The sequence below is a fragment of the Dicentrarchus labrax genome, unplaced genomic scaffold, assembly GCF_905237075.1.
Source record: "Dicentrarchus labrax unplaced genomic scaffold, dlabrax2021, whole genome shotgun sequence".
Lineage (NCBI taxonomy): Eukaryota > Metazoa > Chordata > Actinopteri > Moronidae > Dicentrarchus > Dicentrarchus labrax.
In genome coordinates, this window is record NW_026136713.1 from 18,065,230 (window position 1) to 18,083,299 (window position 18,070).

At 37.5% G+C, this 18,070-nt stretch overlaps 1 protein-coding gene across 1 annotated transcript in view; it reads right to left on the reverse strand.

The window, feature by feature from the left end:
* Window positions 1–18,070, reverse strand: part of aff2 (AF4/FMR2 family, member 2) — a 156,855-nt gene that overhangs the window by 38,889 nt on the left and 99,896 nt on the right. Inside the window, exon 10 of the mRNA XM_051419060.1 lies at window positions 9,802–9,839. Within this exon, the coding sequence (XP_051275020.1) occupies window positions 9,802–9,839 (38 nt within the window). The remainder of the gene's footprint in view (window positions 1–9,801; window positions 9,840–18,070) is intronic.

Genomic DNA, 18,070 nt, shown 5'->3' on the forward strand with positions numbered 1-18,070 from the left:
TAACAGTATATAAACACTATAATATAAACAATTTCCTCTTCAGTATTTCATACAGGTGTAGTGTCTGCCTTGTCTATATCTTATACATAAAAGTCTTATTTAGGACGCACAGCTTTCACTCTCTATTTTCTGTGTGTATGCCTGTGTCAATGTTGCATAAGTAACACAGATAAGACTCACAAAATAGCCTTTGTCAGATCTTCAGGCTCCAGCAGAGGCTTTGGTGTCTGTCTGTTTATTTGTGTGATAAAATCACAAGCACAACAGGGGAAATGAAAGTCTTACAGCCTTGACAAAATGATCTGTTGGTTTGATATGTCCAGTGGGCCTCACAAGATCCACACGACACCCACATACTCACAGGCTGCAGCTAAGCTAGCAGTACACAGCGACTTACAAAAACCTTGCAGTATTCATGTTTGGCACCATCGACAAGGTCAAGTGGAGAACTGCCTGTAAGCAAATAATGTCTTTCTACTGTATGCCTGAGAGTTACTGCTGTGTGGATGCAGGTCAGTCCACTCATGTCACCAGTAAAAGGGAACGGTCTGAAAGTAAAGTAGATGGTTGCCAACTCTGGCTCACTGAAACAGTTTAAACTTCGCTCTTTGTCACAAAAACAACTCTAACAATGTGAGCAGTGATGACCTGCTGCATGCTCCAGATGTGTCTGCAACTTATAGGAAAATGTATGAACACTGCACAGAGAAACAAAAAAAACCCCTACACCAACAGAAGGATATGGGCTCACAAAGTTGTTCAAATATGAGAGGAGTTAGGAGGATCAAACACTCAAAATGATAGCCCTCCAACAGAAGTACATTTCCCACAATGATGAAAATCTCCACATTCAGAACATTGTTTTGAGGACAATACTGACATTTGAATTCACATTTAAAGGAATACTATATGATTCCCTCGAGATAGTGATTTCCTTTCCACATTTGGTGTTGGTTGCTTATTGTTTACTGACATAAAACGCCTTAGAATTGTTCAGTAGTAGCGAATAGGATAGCTTCCAATGGGGAAAAATGACATAGTCGCTAGGAGTCGCTAAGAGAGTCTGAAAAGTCACCAAGCTGGCAACACTGAATGAGGGGACTAGGCACGGACAAGTTGGGGGAGTAACACGTAATGTTTTCCTTAACAAAATTAAATTGAAAATAAACAGGAAATAACAAGAGACAGCACTCAAAATACATATTTAACATATTTTCTACTGTTTATTGTTGGGGACAGATTGGTACTTTTTCTGTATTGAAGAATGCATGGTTGACCAAACGAACAGAGACCTTATCAGTGCTAAAGAACGTTTGGCAGTATATCTCAGGTAAACTGTGTATTTATGTGTAATTTGCAGCCACAATATTGTTCATCAAATTGCTCTGAAGCTGTGTTCACACAGACAAGGTGGTGAAAAAAGTCACACTTCTGTCGCAAGGTAATGCAACATCATCTTCCTTGGCTAATTAAATACACGCAAGAACAGTACAAGATTGCTTTGTAACATGAATTATGTATTTCTGTCGTTTACCTTGAGATAATCACAACAGAGGATAAAATGATTGTCAATAAAACCGTGTCTCAAAATATTATAAACTGCTTCATCTTTTACTCAGACTGGATTTCCTGGATCATATTTCATTCATCTGTTCAGTCTAAATGCCTAATTATACGATATGAGCTCCAACTTTTAAAAAAAATATTGATATTTGGCAACTAGCAAGTAAAAATTTAGCAAAGCAACTGAAATTAATATTTAAATAAGATTACGAGTCAGCACAAATTTTAGCAGTGAGTCTGTGTTCTACATTTCCTGCTCCTTCCACTCTGTCATCAGTCCTCATAATGTTTCACTTGAATTGAACTCAGTTTCATTAAATGACACTTTGTTGTCACTGTTCAAGTTCATGTACAAGATAACTCTGTTCTTTACTGGAGTTTGAGGTCCAATATGCATTTATTAGCCACATATGTAAATATATATACTTATAATTTATGTAATGGAAGTGTTTGACTAAATAATGGAAGAAATATCAAACAATGATGTGATATGTTGAAATTACTGATGTATACAATCTGTTAATAACATCTTTAAACATCAGTACATTAAATTAATATTATTTAGCAGCTTTAACTTTTGTTTTAAGAGAAATTATGATATGTTATATTTAGGAATTGTGCTTTTTGAGCACCACCTGTACATCAATTGTATTTTTCTTCAAGCTGTTCTTTGTCAGCTTGTAACTGTCGTGCTTCTTAAACCTTTGCAACAAACATGATGTGAGCGCGGCCGACTTCTAAGGACACTGACTCGTTCTCCACCTCACAGGAGTTAGTAGACGGTCATGGCTGATTTTTACCCTCCCAAGAGAAAAGCCAAGCTGCTTGTTTGGTCACCTGAGACAGGATGTCAGGACCATTTTCCCTCTTTAGACTGACACTTTGCATGTTTAACCTTGACATGAGCAAATTTCTTGTCTACCACCTGTATTTATTGATTGTGTCCTGAAGGCTTTTGCCTCGTTTACGAGAGTATCTCTTGAGGTTTAGGATGGGTTAGGTTTTATATTTTATGCAAGGTTTTTAGAAATACATTCACAAGATTGTGAAAATACATTGTAAACATGGCTAGACTTTTTATCTTCTTCATCTTTTAATTTATTATTTATTAGACTAGAAATACAAATAAGCAGGGACATTTCTACTAAGAAAACATAAAAGTAAAACTTTTGTGTTTTTATTTTCAGCGAGTTTTGAATAAAGGTTGAATAAAACCTACCAGTGCTGTAGCTACTATCAAGGTTGTGTACATGTCTTCTGCAATAATCCAGGATATTGGTGGAGTTTAATGATATGAAGTAGTTTACAGTCTACAGTTACATAAATGTTACACGTGTTGGGTTTCTATGGCAAATAATGACAATTTTAAACTAAGTATCTTTTAGTTATAACTTTTGACATATAGAATAAAATATAATAGAGCAGTTAAACAGAGTTTGGTTGGTTGCTATAGTCTAACTGAGGTGGTTCTAGTTGTACTGGGGGAATTTATGTCCTTAGTATTTCTAAAATCTTGGCTACAGCTCTGAATATATGAATTTTTGATTATACTCTCCTATCAGAACCACTGATATTAATGTTTGCAGATATCCCTGATTATATAGAGTAAACCTATAGGATCATTATACATTATAAAGCACAAGGTTGTACAACAAATTAAATGTTTGCAGTCCTTTAATACTAAACCCATATAAAAATATATTTAAATAAATTAGATAGATTAGATAACTAAATAAATTAAATATATTGACTTAATTTTATTTTGTTGATATGCTTGTCCATATATCCTGGATTTATTGATTATTCATACATACTCCCATTCCTCATACATGATTTGAGAAAAGAAGCATCCTTTAATCATCATGTATTCCTCTGTGTGCTCTTATAAATCCTCCCGGGTCCATCTGTGTTACACTGTACAGCTCAGTTTGGACTGTGTCACCATTAATTAACCAGCAGGAATTGAACATAAGGAGGACAATCAACAGACAATAGACAGTTACAGCTTTCTCTCTCTCTCTCCTCCCAATCGCTTCTGCTGGAAAACTGAATTGATCAACCTCTGAAAACAATGGAGCGGATGGCTTGTAGCCAGACAGGCCATGGCTCAGATAAACTGCAGCCAGCAGAGACAAGATGTAACAGGGAGTGAGGCGGGAGGATCATGCTGAAAAACACATAAATATAGGTTCTTAAAAATGACTGAAGAAGTGACTGAAAATATGTAGAATTATAACGGTATTACGGGACTGTGAAGTGAAGATGTGGAGGCCATCTGCGCTCAGTTCATCTGTCATCTTATCATCTGCCTTCAGCTCGCTGGTTCTGCCCTCCACTTGGCAGGGCTTCCCGCCGCACAGCTGGCTTTACAATCTCTCTCTCTCTCTCTCTCTCTCTCTCTCTCTCTCTCTGTGTGTCTCTCTCTCAATCACTCACACTCTGAACACTCCAGCATGTGTGCGCGTGTGTTCGCATGCATACTCGCATGTGTGTTTGTTTTATCTGGCTCCGGGGCGCGTGTAAACCTGTGATATGTGGAGCATTTTGAGAGGATTTATGAAGTTATTGCAGTGCAGTCTGACATATATATATACTTTTTCTTCAATGTAATAAAAGTTTAAAAAATGTTTAAAGGGAGCATTCTGCAGTGTCACAAGTCTTTGGGAAGGGGTGTTATTTTTCCTATTTTTGCTATATTTTCTAAAGCGCTGCTAATCCATTATAAGCTAATGTGATTTGCTTCTATTTTATATAGTAATTCTGCAAAAGGAAATGCGAATTAATGGTTATTTCCATCCACTACCATTATGCAATTATTAGGAGTTTTTCATGAGATAAGCAGTAGGTGGCGCCAATTCTCCAGTTGGAAAACCAGAATCAGAGGGCGATCGAACCACGAGATTGAACAAGATGGAATGGCATTTCTGTTGGTTTTATGCATTAATGTGAGGAAGGTTGCATTAGATCTGTGTGGAGCGATCATGGATGGATTATAGAGCTCTGGGAGCGATGAGGACACAGAGGGAGCTAAATGTTCACAACGTGAAAACTTATTCGGAAATAGTATTTCCATTTTCACATTAACTCTTTTTTGAAAACCACCTGAAGTTGCTTGAAGTTTTTGCATAATTCACTGTGTTTACTTTGGGTGTTTTTGCTATATATGCGGTTCTAAGCTACTTTAAAGGAGCAGCGTGTGGGATTTAGCGGCATCTAGTGGTAAAGTTGCGGATTACAACTAACTGAACAACGCTTGCGTCACTATTTGAGGACCTGGGAATGAGAAACTACAGTGGCCGGGAAGCTCTAAAAAAAACACGAAATACCCTATTTACAGCCAGTGTTTGGTTTGTCCGTTCTGGGCTACTGTAGGCTCATTTTAAGGTAACAAAAACAGAACAATTCCTATATTTAGATGATTATACACTAATGAAAACATACTTATGATTGTTATATTCTTGTTCTGCCAATAGATTGACAGTGAAATAATGTGTATTTTTACATTTTAAACAACATTTCGTGAGTAAATCTGTTAATTAGAAGAGATTATTGTTCTGAGATGTGTGTTGCAGGGCACTGGAGCACTTTGTGACTCCTCTCATGGTAAAGACACAAGAGCATACATGAAAGAATGCTTTGTGTCAACTGCAGGGAAGTTATGCAGATATCCCTTCTGGTGCCTCGCAATAAAATACTGAAAGACAGATGCAGAGGTAGACCCACTACATATGCATGCATTGTTTGTCTTCGTATGGTGTGTGTGCACGTGTCTCAATCATCTCATCCCCTAATCACACAGAACAAATCGTCTTGTAAACAACCCCGAGGATTATCGCGCAATTAGTCAATTCAATACTGCGACTGTACCTTGGTGCGTTTATCATATAGCAGGTTGCTCGTGTGTCATAAATTATGAATTCCAAGTCTGGAAAAATAAAACTTTATCACCTTTTCACAAGCACAGTTGCAGGTGGTTTCCAGCATTCAGCACTGTGAGTGTGTGTATTGGTGGTTGTGTGTGTGTGTGTGTGTGTGTGTGTGTGTGTGTGTTTGCCCGGGGCAGTACTGTGGGGAAGGCTATAATAGGTTTCTATTCCTACATATGTAGTGTAATGCTCCCTGGCAGCAGCAGGAGTGACAGTGATTGAAGAAGTGCATCACATTTGAACTCATGTCACACTTGATGCCCCTGACTGGCAGAGAGCATCCATGCTGTTTAACCTGTCTCTGTTTTTTTTTAACCTGCTGACATGAATGTGTGTATTACTGATCAGTTACATTACAGCAGAAGTTAAATGAGACTATTGATTTCCTTTTCAGTAGGTCTGCAGGTAATTATTCTAGATAAATAATGATAACAAGTGAACTTCTATTAGTCTCTGGAATTAATGCAACGTAAGTGCTGCTCTCATAACACTAAGAAGTAAGGACTCGTTGACATTTTACCCATAAAGCCTTGCTGTTTTTAAGGTTATCACCGCCACCTGCTTAGAAGAAGACTGAGACTGCATTTTCAGAGCCTCCCTGCTGTATCTGATTTCAAAAGGCATCGATTTCACCAGGCCAAATAAACTAAATTACAGAAGTAAACACACCAGTGAGTGTAACCTTAAAAGATAGGTCACACCAGCTTTAAACAGACACATTTCAGAGCTTAATAAGACACGCATATCTTTAGTTTGTTCCAAAACAGGAAGCTATTGTAGTTTATAAGCTGTGTTTTACTATCCGCATTAACTGTTCTGTTCGAGTATGATGCACACTGGCCCAAAAAGACTGTTTCCCCATAAGGTTACATTGTTAAAGAAGCAGCTGTATCACACCCGTTGTGGCCCAAATGCATCATTTCGTTGGAAAAAATATAACAAATGTATTTATATATGTATATTTTTTGCTAAGATAAAGGACATAATGTGTTTGCAAATACAAATTAATAAGGCCATTGTCAGACATATTTAATAAAAACAGGAATAACATTAACAATTCAGGTTTAAACTGCTGTGCGTAACGTTTGTTCAAAGTCAAATTAAACCCAAAGTCATTCCACATTTGCATTGAAGTTGTTGATCATTATCTTATAAAATTACGTTTATTAGTGTTACTTTAGTACCAGTTCTCCACTAAACATCCTGTGATTTCAACACAACTCACAATACAACTTACATTTACTCTCTCTACTAAAATTATACTGCTCCCTCTATGATTACTCCACTACAACTATAACGAATGCTATTTCTGCTAAAATAATTATAATAAAAAGACTAACTCCAGGCGGTTCTCCTCACCAGGGTATATACGATAAAGAAAGGTACGTAGGATATAATAAAGAAAATACGGGGAAGCAGCTCGCGCAAAGATTTTTAAAAGATTACTGAGCAGAAATATTAAAATGATACGGTTGAATATACACTATGGTGGGATGGATGGGGTGGGTGGTTGTGTGTGTGTGTGTGTGGCAGCAGTATAACGATTGGTATGTGGGTGAGAATGTCAGTGCGAGGATTTAGAAAAAATAAAATAAAAATGTGTGTGTATGGATGGTGTGAGGAGTGTGGGTGTGTGTGTGTGTGTGTGTGTGTGTGATGCTCTCCATGGGGGATATAGCCAGTAGATCGCTCGCAGCATCTCTAGTCCCAGCGTCCCCGCGGACATGTGTATGTGTGTGTGTGTGTGTGTGTGTGTGTGTGTGGTGTTCAGTAGATTGGGCTGCAGAGTGAATGGGCTCATTAGCGGTAGCAGAGTAACACATGGCCTGGGGCACACATAGGCACACAGCACACACACACACACACACACACACACACAGACACACACAGTCACACTCCAGACTTGCATACTAATGCCATCAGACTGTGAACACAACGAGCCTCATTTATAAAAGATTCTTATATTCTTATGCACCAGTCTTGAGCTTTTACAAGCAAAAGATGAACTCATGAAAAATGTATCTCCCCGCCAAAAAAAGAGAGAGAAAGAAATCAGATGTTTACATGAGTTCTGTACAATGTTGTGTGATGTTACAAAATTGTTCTAATGATTAATTAGGTGACATGTTCCCCTGAAGATGTTACAGGAAGACAATAATGTCTCACAATGTGTAATAATAAAACTGAGGTGGAGCTCTTTCTACATCCCGTTCCTTTTGGGTCAGCTTTCTCCTTTAGGCTACTTAGATATGCTAACTTATGTAAAAAGACAACCATGGTTAAACATAAAAGTGACATATATAGTCATATCTTTAGTTTATTTAATCTTAGCAAAACCCTAGCTGACTAGCAGTTACCGATTGATGCAAAGTAGGTAGAGAGTTGGCTTTTGTTTTGCTAACATAACTTAAGATGTAACTACATATGTCAGTCTTTTAACCATATTCAAATGTTGGTTATCTTTTTAAAACTAGGACATAGCATATCTAAGTACAGGAAACATGTAAGTTAACCGAGGCTCTGACTGAGGGTTGCTCAAATGTTATTCGAGCACTGAGCAAAAATGGACAGGACAATCAGTTAGTGGTCAACTATTAAATCAATCACCAACTATTTTCATAATCAATTTATTGTTTTGATTCATTGTTTTAAAGAAAAAGCTTCTTAAATGTGACTGTTTTCTGGTTTCTTTAGTCCTCTATGACAGTAAACTGAAAATCAACATTTTTCACCACCAAACAACTGATCAAGAAACTGATAATTCAATCATAAAAATGAAGCCTGTGCTATTTACAGCACCCTTTAACCATGCTCTGCACCTGTATTAACGTCACAGTATGAATTCTGGCTAATAAAGTGGAGACACTGCAACCAATAAGACTCAACTCTTCCGACATGCACATTAGCTCCGGCCCCCTGCTGGAGTGATTGACAAGGAAAGACTCTGCTGCCTCACATTACACTAAAGCTGCTTTCACTGACACTGACATTATTACATTTTTCTGCTCTGTTCACCATCAATTCAAGTCTAGATTGTTACATTTTGATTTGCAAATTTAGTTCTGTGTCAACTTTTGGGTGCGTTCTACCTATAAAAAATGCCTCATATTTTATAAAAAGGGTAACATGTTTTTGTATATTAAAATGTCATCTGCATGGTAACTTGTTACTAAATCTGTCAAATAACTATAATAGACTAACAAAGAGAAATACTTCTAGCATAAAATGGACATAATTAAGTACAAGTACCTCAAAATTACACTTAAGTAAAGCAAATTATCTCAATCCGAGGACATTTCCAAGCAAGTTTAATAAAAAATAAATCCAGTATTACAGCCAGGGTAAAGCTTTTTATTTCAACTACACGCCACCTTGATATTCAGCCATATGCTCACCATATGCTTTCTGTTTTGGATGAACTTCAAATGTTAAATTTGTGCTAAGCCATAATGAGATACATTGGATAAAAACAGGGCCAATGAAAATCTTACTCAGTGACCTTCTATCACACAGTATGTATATACAGTATGTATCATGACACACAGGGTTTTTATGTTTCATCCTTTGAACCCGTAATCCCAGGCGAGCGTGCAGAAAACCCTGTTCAGACGTGGAACGATTTATGCACTAACCTACAAATAAAGTGAGTATAGAGGACATCTGCTGCCTAATTCCAAATGGTACAGAGTTGAGTGTGTGAGTGCGGGCTGGTGACTGGGGTTATCAAGTGGGCACCTGCCATCACAGATGCTTCAGCGAATTAGAGCCACTACACCTCCAGAAAGCTTAATAGTGGGTTGAACTGGCAATAACCTTCAAACAGTACTAATCCCAGAAAGAATCCCAAACATGCATCCAGTGAAGAGAGCCTCTTCATATTTTAGTAAACTGAGGGTTGCGTCAGTGAACGTTGCACAGTCACAGTGACGTCTTTGACCTTAAAAAGTGCTTTCAACAACAACTACAGAAAAAAAAAAAGGACAGATAATCATCCGGCACTGACCACGGCTGCCTCAAATGTATGTTTTCGGGGCAAAGAGCATTTATTTATAGCTTGGTTGTTTGGTTGATACTGAAAGTAAACGCACTGCTTTGACTTTATACACTCTCTCAAAGACATACTGACCACCGGGCAATAAAGAGGGATGGTGTTTTAGCTAAATGTCCCAATGCAGACTAAACCTATTCACTCAAAACAAGCACCACCACGTATAAAGAGCTAGTATATAAAATACGACTATCATTGCTCCATTGTGTTGTATCATGATAGATAAATAATTCACAGGGTTACAACACAGAGTCTTTGTCTTACCTCAGAGCTGTGCCTCTGGCTTTGGGCTTGTCAGACACCTGTCAATACACATACACAGAAACCACACGTTAATATATTCAGTTTAAATCCTGACTGCAGTTTTATTGTTGCTATGTTTGGAATGAAAGGTCATATATCAAAGATTGTAATATAATGAATATGTCTGTGACATGAGAGCGTGTATGACCAACATGATGAGGCTGTGCAATAAATCCACATTAGACAGTGAAGATGAACGATGAAGATCTGCCATTATTGACCCTCTAATAGTTTAATTAAATGTAATGTAATGTGTAAATCTTATGACAGTTCACCATATCAGTTCATTGATCAACATATTAATATGATAGGATTCATTATAGATCACTAGATTTGATTACATTAAAAACATATACGTACATATAACATATGAATAGATTCAATTGTCAAACACACAACAGGATGTGTGTAAATAGCAGCAAAAGGAACATTTGTTAGTTAATTGTGTAAAATGTGCAGCATAATTCATTTTTCAAAAAATTTATTATTTCAGTACCATATTCTACATATTTAATAACACTGCAGATGAGACAAATTACTGCAATTATCAATACAACAACTAGTGTTAAACATGTAAACTCTAAAACAGTTTATTATGGAGTTATTCACTCGGGTCTGAGTATTAAAAGCCACAGTGAGGAGAAAAATAAATTTTAAGCATTTAATCATAATATGATTTTTTGTTAACAGTTGGAATATTTTGAGAAGACATTTGTAACTTCTTTTGAATATTTCTATTAATAAATTGCAGATTTACAATTTGAGCATAAAGTCACAATTTAAAAAAGTTGTGAGAAACAAAATAGATTATAGCATTTAAAGAACATTTGTTCTGTCTTATTGCCACTGTTTTTGAAAAACAGAGAATGAAGTTGTCATTGTTAAAAGAGTCACTATATATTAACACATATATACATATAGACACACGTATATATTACAAAGTTGGCCACCATTGAGTTTCAGTTTTGACCTTCCAAGGTAAAGCTTGGGCCCCCACAGATTGAAGCACTTTAACAGTTTGTTTGGATTTTGGGGGGTCTTAGGAATAACATAATAAATAATATGTTTACGGTCTGACTAACTACTTTGAAAATTAACAAAAATAATAGTGACATAATATATTTTTTAAACAAAGAACTTGGTACATGGAATAAAAACAGAATCAATCATAGACAGAACTAATTGAAACAACTTGAAGACACTTTCCTTTTTTTCAAACCCCCTCCCTTTTCTTCCCTCAATCTGCTCCCCTGCTCTTCCTCTCTCCTCCAAGAGAAGAAGAGCAGGTCTTCTTGTCATTAAAATAAGGAAAAAAAAACGCTCTATTTTCTCCTTATCTTCTCCTCTTTTATCCCCTCCTCCTCCCTATTTCCTCCCTGCCCTCTCTCTTCACCCTGTCCTCTGTTCGCTCCTTTATGTCTATTCATACTTCCCCTCCCTTCAGTAAAAGAATAGGGTGATTAGGTTTGTCAGTGAAGCCTTTCCTCCCTCCCTTCTCCCCTCTCATCCTCTTTTCCTCCCTCCGTCAACTCCGAGTCAATTTTGTACATGACTACGTCAATTACAATAACAAAACAAAAAACAGTCAACTCAATTTCTGCAAATATTAGCCATTAATTCATCTTCAAGCACCAAAACCCAACAATTAAAATAAATTACTCAAATAAAAACAGGACCTTTTCCTCGCCTCTGGCTTGTTGTTTCTCACTCTCTCAAGGAATAAGGTGATTAACTGGACCAGTGAAGTTTCTGATAGATCGATGCGTAGCTGCAGGCTAGAACAACAAACCTCCTCAGATCTTTGGCTTTGGGAGACTTGCAGGGCTCATGGAGAGGATCTATGTGTGAATATATTTAGCTGGTGGCTTTACTTGGATTTAAATGAAGAACAATCCAAACAGTATTTATTCACACAATCTCCTCGGTTACAACGCGGCTGTAAGTACTGTTCCCGACAAAGAGGACAAGCTGTTTTACCGAAAACAAGACAATCGAAAACCTTAAAGCTTTAGAGACATAAAGCGGTCTGTATATGATTTATGTTTATTTGTCAAATCCCCCTTCGCCCTCTTCTTTCTCATGTGGGTGCACATCAGGCCTGGCGATACAGTTTTAACAAGGCTTTAAACACCCCCGCACCATCTTGAACAGTAACTGAACAATGAATTCTTTGCTTGTCTATACGGTGTCGCTTTACTTTGCGTGAGAGACTTTATAAAGCATTTCTTTTCACCTGAACACCGGGTTCAAAATCCTGGAATTCTGATGCAACTGTTGCGCAGAGGTTGCACTGCTGAAAATATAGCAGCTACTGGATTTTCACTACTGCCAAACAAAGAGACTCTATATCCCGAATTTTAGCATCTCTCCATCGGCTGCCAGTTGGATTTAACACAGCTGAAGACTTTTAAATTCTCTTTGACACCTGACTGTGTAGAGAAATAATATTAGTCTTCAGAACTGTTCATCTTCTAGAGCCAAATTACACATTAATGCATGATTAGATAAACAATCACTCATCCCTGACTATTTCCTGAGTTAATGTGACACATGTAATACCGATCATGTGCAGAAGCTCCCAGACAAAATGAACAAATGTTTTCCTTTCTCACATGTCAACCAAGATATGAGATTTCTCTGTTTACTCACCTGCCTTAAAGCCCATGTATTTTCACCCCTTCCTGTAACCTTTTAAACTTATTGATCGATGCCTTTCTATACCTCACACACTCTTGTTTGCTGTTTTGCTTTGACCGTCTGTTGTGAGTTATCTCTGTTCTGGGGTCGATTAGTACCCTCTGCACTTTGCTTTCTTTTCCAGGATAAATTGAGCTGCACTTCTGCAGAAGACTGTGTACTGGTTCCCAACCTGGAGGCCCAGACCTCCACTAGGGGTCGCCAAAGGGGTCACAAGGCTTTTTTGATCTTAAGGGATCATTTCTGTGGAGAAAACAAATTACGGTAATTTGTTTATATTTATAACTATCAATAATTTTTAAAGTTTAGATTATTACTGTGTTTTCCATCCTTTGTCCTTAAGGGACCCCTTTTCTATCATGGACTAAACTGCCGACCCCTAAATGACATACTTTTATTGATATTTCATATTATATTCCATGTATCACAATAACAGTATAGAACAACTGATAAATTGTAAATAGTGAACTCAATAACTGCAGCAGGATTATTTCCTGTAAATATTGATCAGAGATGAGTTTTCATAATATCTTTAGGAACTTTTTAACGATTCTGTCTGTATTATGTTTTTATTTATTAACTTATTTTTCATTTAATTAACAATCATACATACTTAATATGCTTCTTTTTTAAAACAAATTCAGTGCTTTCTTCTCCCTGATGCTTGTTCTATTAGCTTTTTATAACTGCATATGTTTTTAATGCAGGGCAACGAGATATAGGCCTACTGTGTATATTTACAATGTTTTCTAACACCCCTTTCAATCCAGAAGGCCTTGCAACCCCCCGTGAAGCTTTCACAGGTTGGGAACCACGGACTTAAGATATAAAGTAAAAGAAAATCCCACAGGATAAGGCCACAGTGAAGCCCTGTATACCTTCACTCTCTGCAAAACAACCTACGAAAAAAACCACTGAATTTGTCGCCCATTTTACACAAACTTCCTGCAGTTATTGCATTTACTATTTAGGTTCATTGTACAGTTTAACAGTTTTTTTGTACCGTTATTGCTTATGCATTGAGTTTGATATGAAATATCTATTAAATATATGCCACTTAACTAGAAGTTGTCCATTTAGTCAATGACAATCTACGTATACCACTGGACACAATCTGAGCTAGGTTGTGAGACCAAAGCAGAACTGTCATTACCTCAAAAACAATAACATACAAACAATAACACAGATATCCAGCATCATAGCAGCTTCCTAGTCCAGGCTGGCGATTATACAGACAATAAAGTAAACTGCATGAAAAGCACCACATCAAAATAAGCATAATTATTCCAAATACACGTTTGAGCTTCTTGAATCAAAGTCGTGCTTCATGCAGCGTTTTGACCCTTTTCCTGGTTCCTGTTTTCTCCATCCACACACGCTTCACTTTTTCCTTATTTATAAAACGTTCTTGCCACTGCACATTTAAACCAACCCAAACTGTGATTTGAGGTCACTCTGTAAGTACATGCTTTAGATGCTTAGTGGTAAGTTGCCATTGAACTGGTGAAAAGGGAAATTCGCTCCCTTCATGGCTGTTTTCAGAGGATTCGGGTTCGACATGTTTAAATGTACCCTTCACGCTGTTCTGTTTACACTCCAGCAAACACACAGTGTGCATCCTTAAGAGCTAACAAACAAGCTCAATGTATTTCCTTTTTCATTGTACTCGACAAATCTGAGTTTTTAGATATTTTCTTCAGTTATTTTCCCTGGTGCATTCCCGCCAACAGCTATTGATCAGGGGAACAGAATAAAACCATCAGTAGGAGAGTGGATCGTATTGCCCAACATACATGAGATAAACAGCGTACCTGCAGTGTTAAGTTTTGTGATCCTACATCGAGAATACAGATTATGCCAGGGTTTCCCACAGTATTTTACAGTAGTGGTGCCAAGTCTCGCCTCAGTTCCTTCACTATTGTCAGAGGAAATTATTAAACTTTTATGAAATATTAGTCTTATTAAGTGTCAGAGCCGTGGCGCTACATCACAGAACAAATCTCACATATTTTATGAGTGACACTATTTTTTTTCTCTAGAAGCTACTTTGATAACGAGATGAGATGCTTCAGGATGATTGATTTGATTGTTCACATCGTAGTGTGTTCGCTCGCGGTGGTGAATCAAAGCAACACGTAGCAATGTGGGATAGTCAGACAAATCCATCCGACATCAGACTCAAATTAGTTTGATGATCACTGGTTCGACATACGTTTTAAAACTTTGACATGTCAGAGTAATAAAAGTAGAGATTGTATCACATTAAATAAATTCATGATGGCTAAATTCCATTTAGCTGCTTCACTTTCAGAGTCCTGGTATTGTTCATGCTGGCTCACTACCATTTACTGGGGCACTTGAATAGAACAAAGCAGTCTACACAACATGTCACATTCACCCATTCACACACACACACACACACACACACACACACACATTCATACACTGATGGCAGAGGCTGCTATGCAAGGTGGCAGCTGCTCATCAGAAAGTAACCCATTCACACACACTCACACACCGATGGCACAGCATCAGGAGCAATCTGGAGTTCAGTATCTTGCTCAGGGACACTTTGACATGCAGAGGGAGGAACCACAAACCTTCGGATTAGTGAACTCATTGCTCTACTTCCTCAACCACAGCCGCTCCAATAACAAATAAATGACTAACACCTGAGTTTTTTCCTCAAGTCAAAATGTCTGCTGTAAAGGACAATAGAGTCTGCATCGAGTAGTTTAAAGTTGGTACAGTCCAGATGGACTTATCAATGGCTGTGATTAGACATGGTTACTTACCGCTGACCAGCTTCCTGTGGCAAAGTCTGTATGCTATTATGTTTATTTCTTTAAGACTGATTTCACCCAGAGATTTGTCCCAAAGCTACACAGCTAAAACCGATCCTCTGTCACATTTTCTCAAGTTTAACGCCATATGACATATAAATACCGCACATGCATGTAAACACCTCAGAAAACCTTTGCATCTATCTGACTGTGCCACAGTCTGTAGAAGATATAGCCATGTTCCCCAGTGTGCTGGACATTTTTACCAGCTGCAACTGTATTTTTATATAAAGACAGAGCTTTTTAAGCTTGACTTTGCTCTGACCGAGGTGATCTGTCATCACAAGCTTGTGGAGAGAAAAGAGAGAAAGCGGGGAGATAGAGAGACAAAGGAAAGTCCTGCAGCAGTAATTGGGTTGCTGTTTTTTCTGTCAGTTTCTAAAGTCATTAGGAACATCTCTCTCTTTCCTACTATCTCTCGTTTCCTCTCCTCTCTTCCATCCCTCCTTCCTCTGCTCTTTCTTTCAATTCCCTCCTCTCCTCCGTCTCTTTGCTCGGTGCCAAAAACATATTCATCATACTCCTCTGCTGCCCTCACAGCGCTGTGCCACAGCATACTAATGACAGAGTGTGTGTGTGTGTGTGTGTGTGTGTGTGTGTGTGTGTGAGATAGAGAGAGAGAGAGAGACTGTCAGCATGTGTTTTTATTTATGTGTTTGCTGGCGTAAATGCTTGTGAGTATAAATGGGTATGGATACACTGTATGTGCTTGTATGTGTGTATGGATGCATGTGTGTAATACATGCACGTCTATGTATTTGATTAAGAGTGTGTGTGTGTGTGTGTGTGTGTGTGTGTGTGTGTGTGTGTTGTGTTTTACTTCAGGCTATAAAAGCTTGATAATACACCATGCACTCATTTGCTATAAGCCTGTTAACAGCATGCACAGAAAAATGCCACTGAATTCATCTCAGCCTCACTCTCTCTCTCTCCATCGCTCTCTTTCTATCTCTTTGTCTCTCGCTCGGTCTTCTTGTTTTCTTTCCATCTTTCACTCTCTTTATCTTCGCCTCCTGTCTGCATTGTAATCAGTCTGTCTTTGTCTTTCTGTCCCACTAACTTATTCACTTTTTTCTTTTCTTTCTTTCCGTCTTTCTCACTTTCCTTCTCTGTTTATTTTGATCACTCTCCATGTCTCTCTCGCGCAGTCATCCAAAGAGAAAGAGATTGACGACAAGATAAAAATACAGCGAGAGAATCTGTGGCAGGGACTTAAAAGAATAGTTCAACACTTTGGGAAACAACACTTTTTGCCACAGAAGACACAGTGAAATATAAAAAATATATTTATCAAGTTCTAATCCGTCTCTGTGTTAATTGTACAGTTATCTCTTGGCATATTCCAAATGTATGTCAAAAACTATTTTCATTGTTTTTATATCAACGTCTCTATCTTCTTTTCCTGTAAAACCTTTAAATATTTTTGATGACTTACCTTTACCCAGCCTTATGTGATTTACTATGCTAACCCCATCATATAAAACCATACTTGGCCGTTAGCTTCTGTAACTAACAGAGTGATGTTATAGTAGGAAGTCTGTGATTGGATCTTCAGGCTAGCAGTAACGTCGTTAAAGGGCTGTGCAACATGTTGAACTAATTCTTTAAAGGTAGACTACGGTAAATAACAACTTTTTCATTTCATTTTTTCACAGCTTGGGTAATCCGTTTTGTTGGTTATGATAACATTGTACTCACCAAGTAGATGAACTGGTGAGAACGTTGCTAAAAACAGATCAAATGTGACGCTCAGGAAGGATATAACAAGCAGTTTAGGGGAAATTACCTACCACTTTATTTGAAGGTAAAACCAAAACCGTGTTTTCACAGTGAAGCAGAACATAAGAGCTTCATATCTTCTGTAATCTGTTATTACAATTTAAATGAATCCTATTGATACAATGCGGCAGAATACTTTTACCTGCACCCACGCTGCTAGGTCAGGAGACTGAAGATATATAAATTAGACCTCAGCCACATTATTATAATGTAAACTCTTTAAAAACACCTCTAACTACAGTATTGCTCTGCTAGTGAGTAAAATCCACAAGCTAAGAGTCAGACAATTTTATACAAGAGGCCTTTTTTTCTTTTTTACATATCTTTCATATCTTCAAATTCACCCTTAAAGAGATTTGCAATTACATGATAGACCCGTGTGTTTTATATGAAATGTGCGGAAATCTGCCTCACCATTTGTCCTGACCACTGTGTAAAGAGACAATTTGATTCTGAAGCTGAAAAAATAGAAGTTAGATTTTTATAAATATGTGATATAGCAGGAAACAAAGCAAGAGGAAAAAAGTTGCATTTCAAACACATAAGTGAGATATAGAGAGAAAAGACAAAGAATAAGAATTTATTGTATCCTATTTTTATCCTGTCTATCATTCTAATACTAAGAGTAATCATAAGCCCTATGATTAAGGAAGCCACTTGCTGCAACTCTGAATGCATGCTAACTATCTCTAATTAACAGCTCTACTTTCAGCATAATTATAATAACTAAAATCACTATAAATGACCTGCCATCATCTATAATTATTATATCGACCATCGTGGTAATTATACAATCAGAAGGCCAGTTAAAAGGGGATGAGAGGAATTTGTATATTTTCATTAACAGAAAATATCTCATGGACTCTTTGATCAGCGCTGATATCAGTCTGTGGGGGAGTCACAGTCGGGGA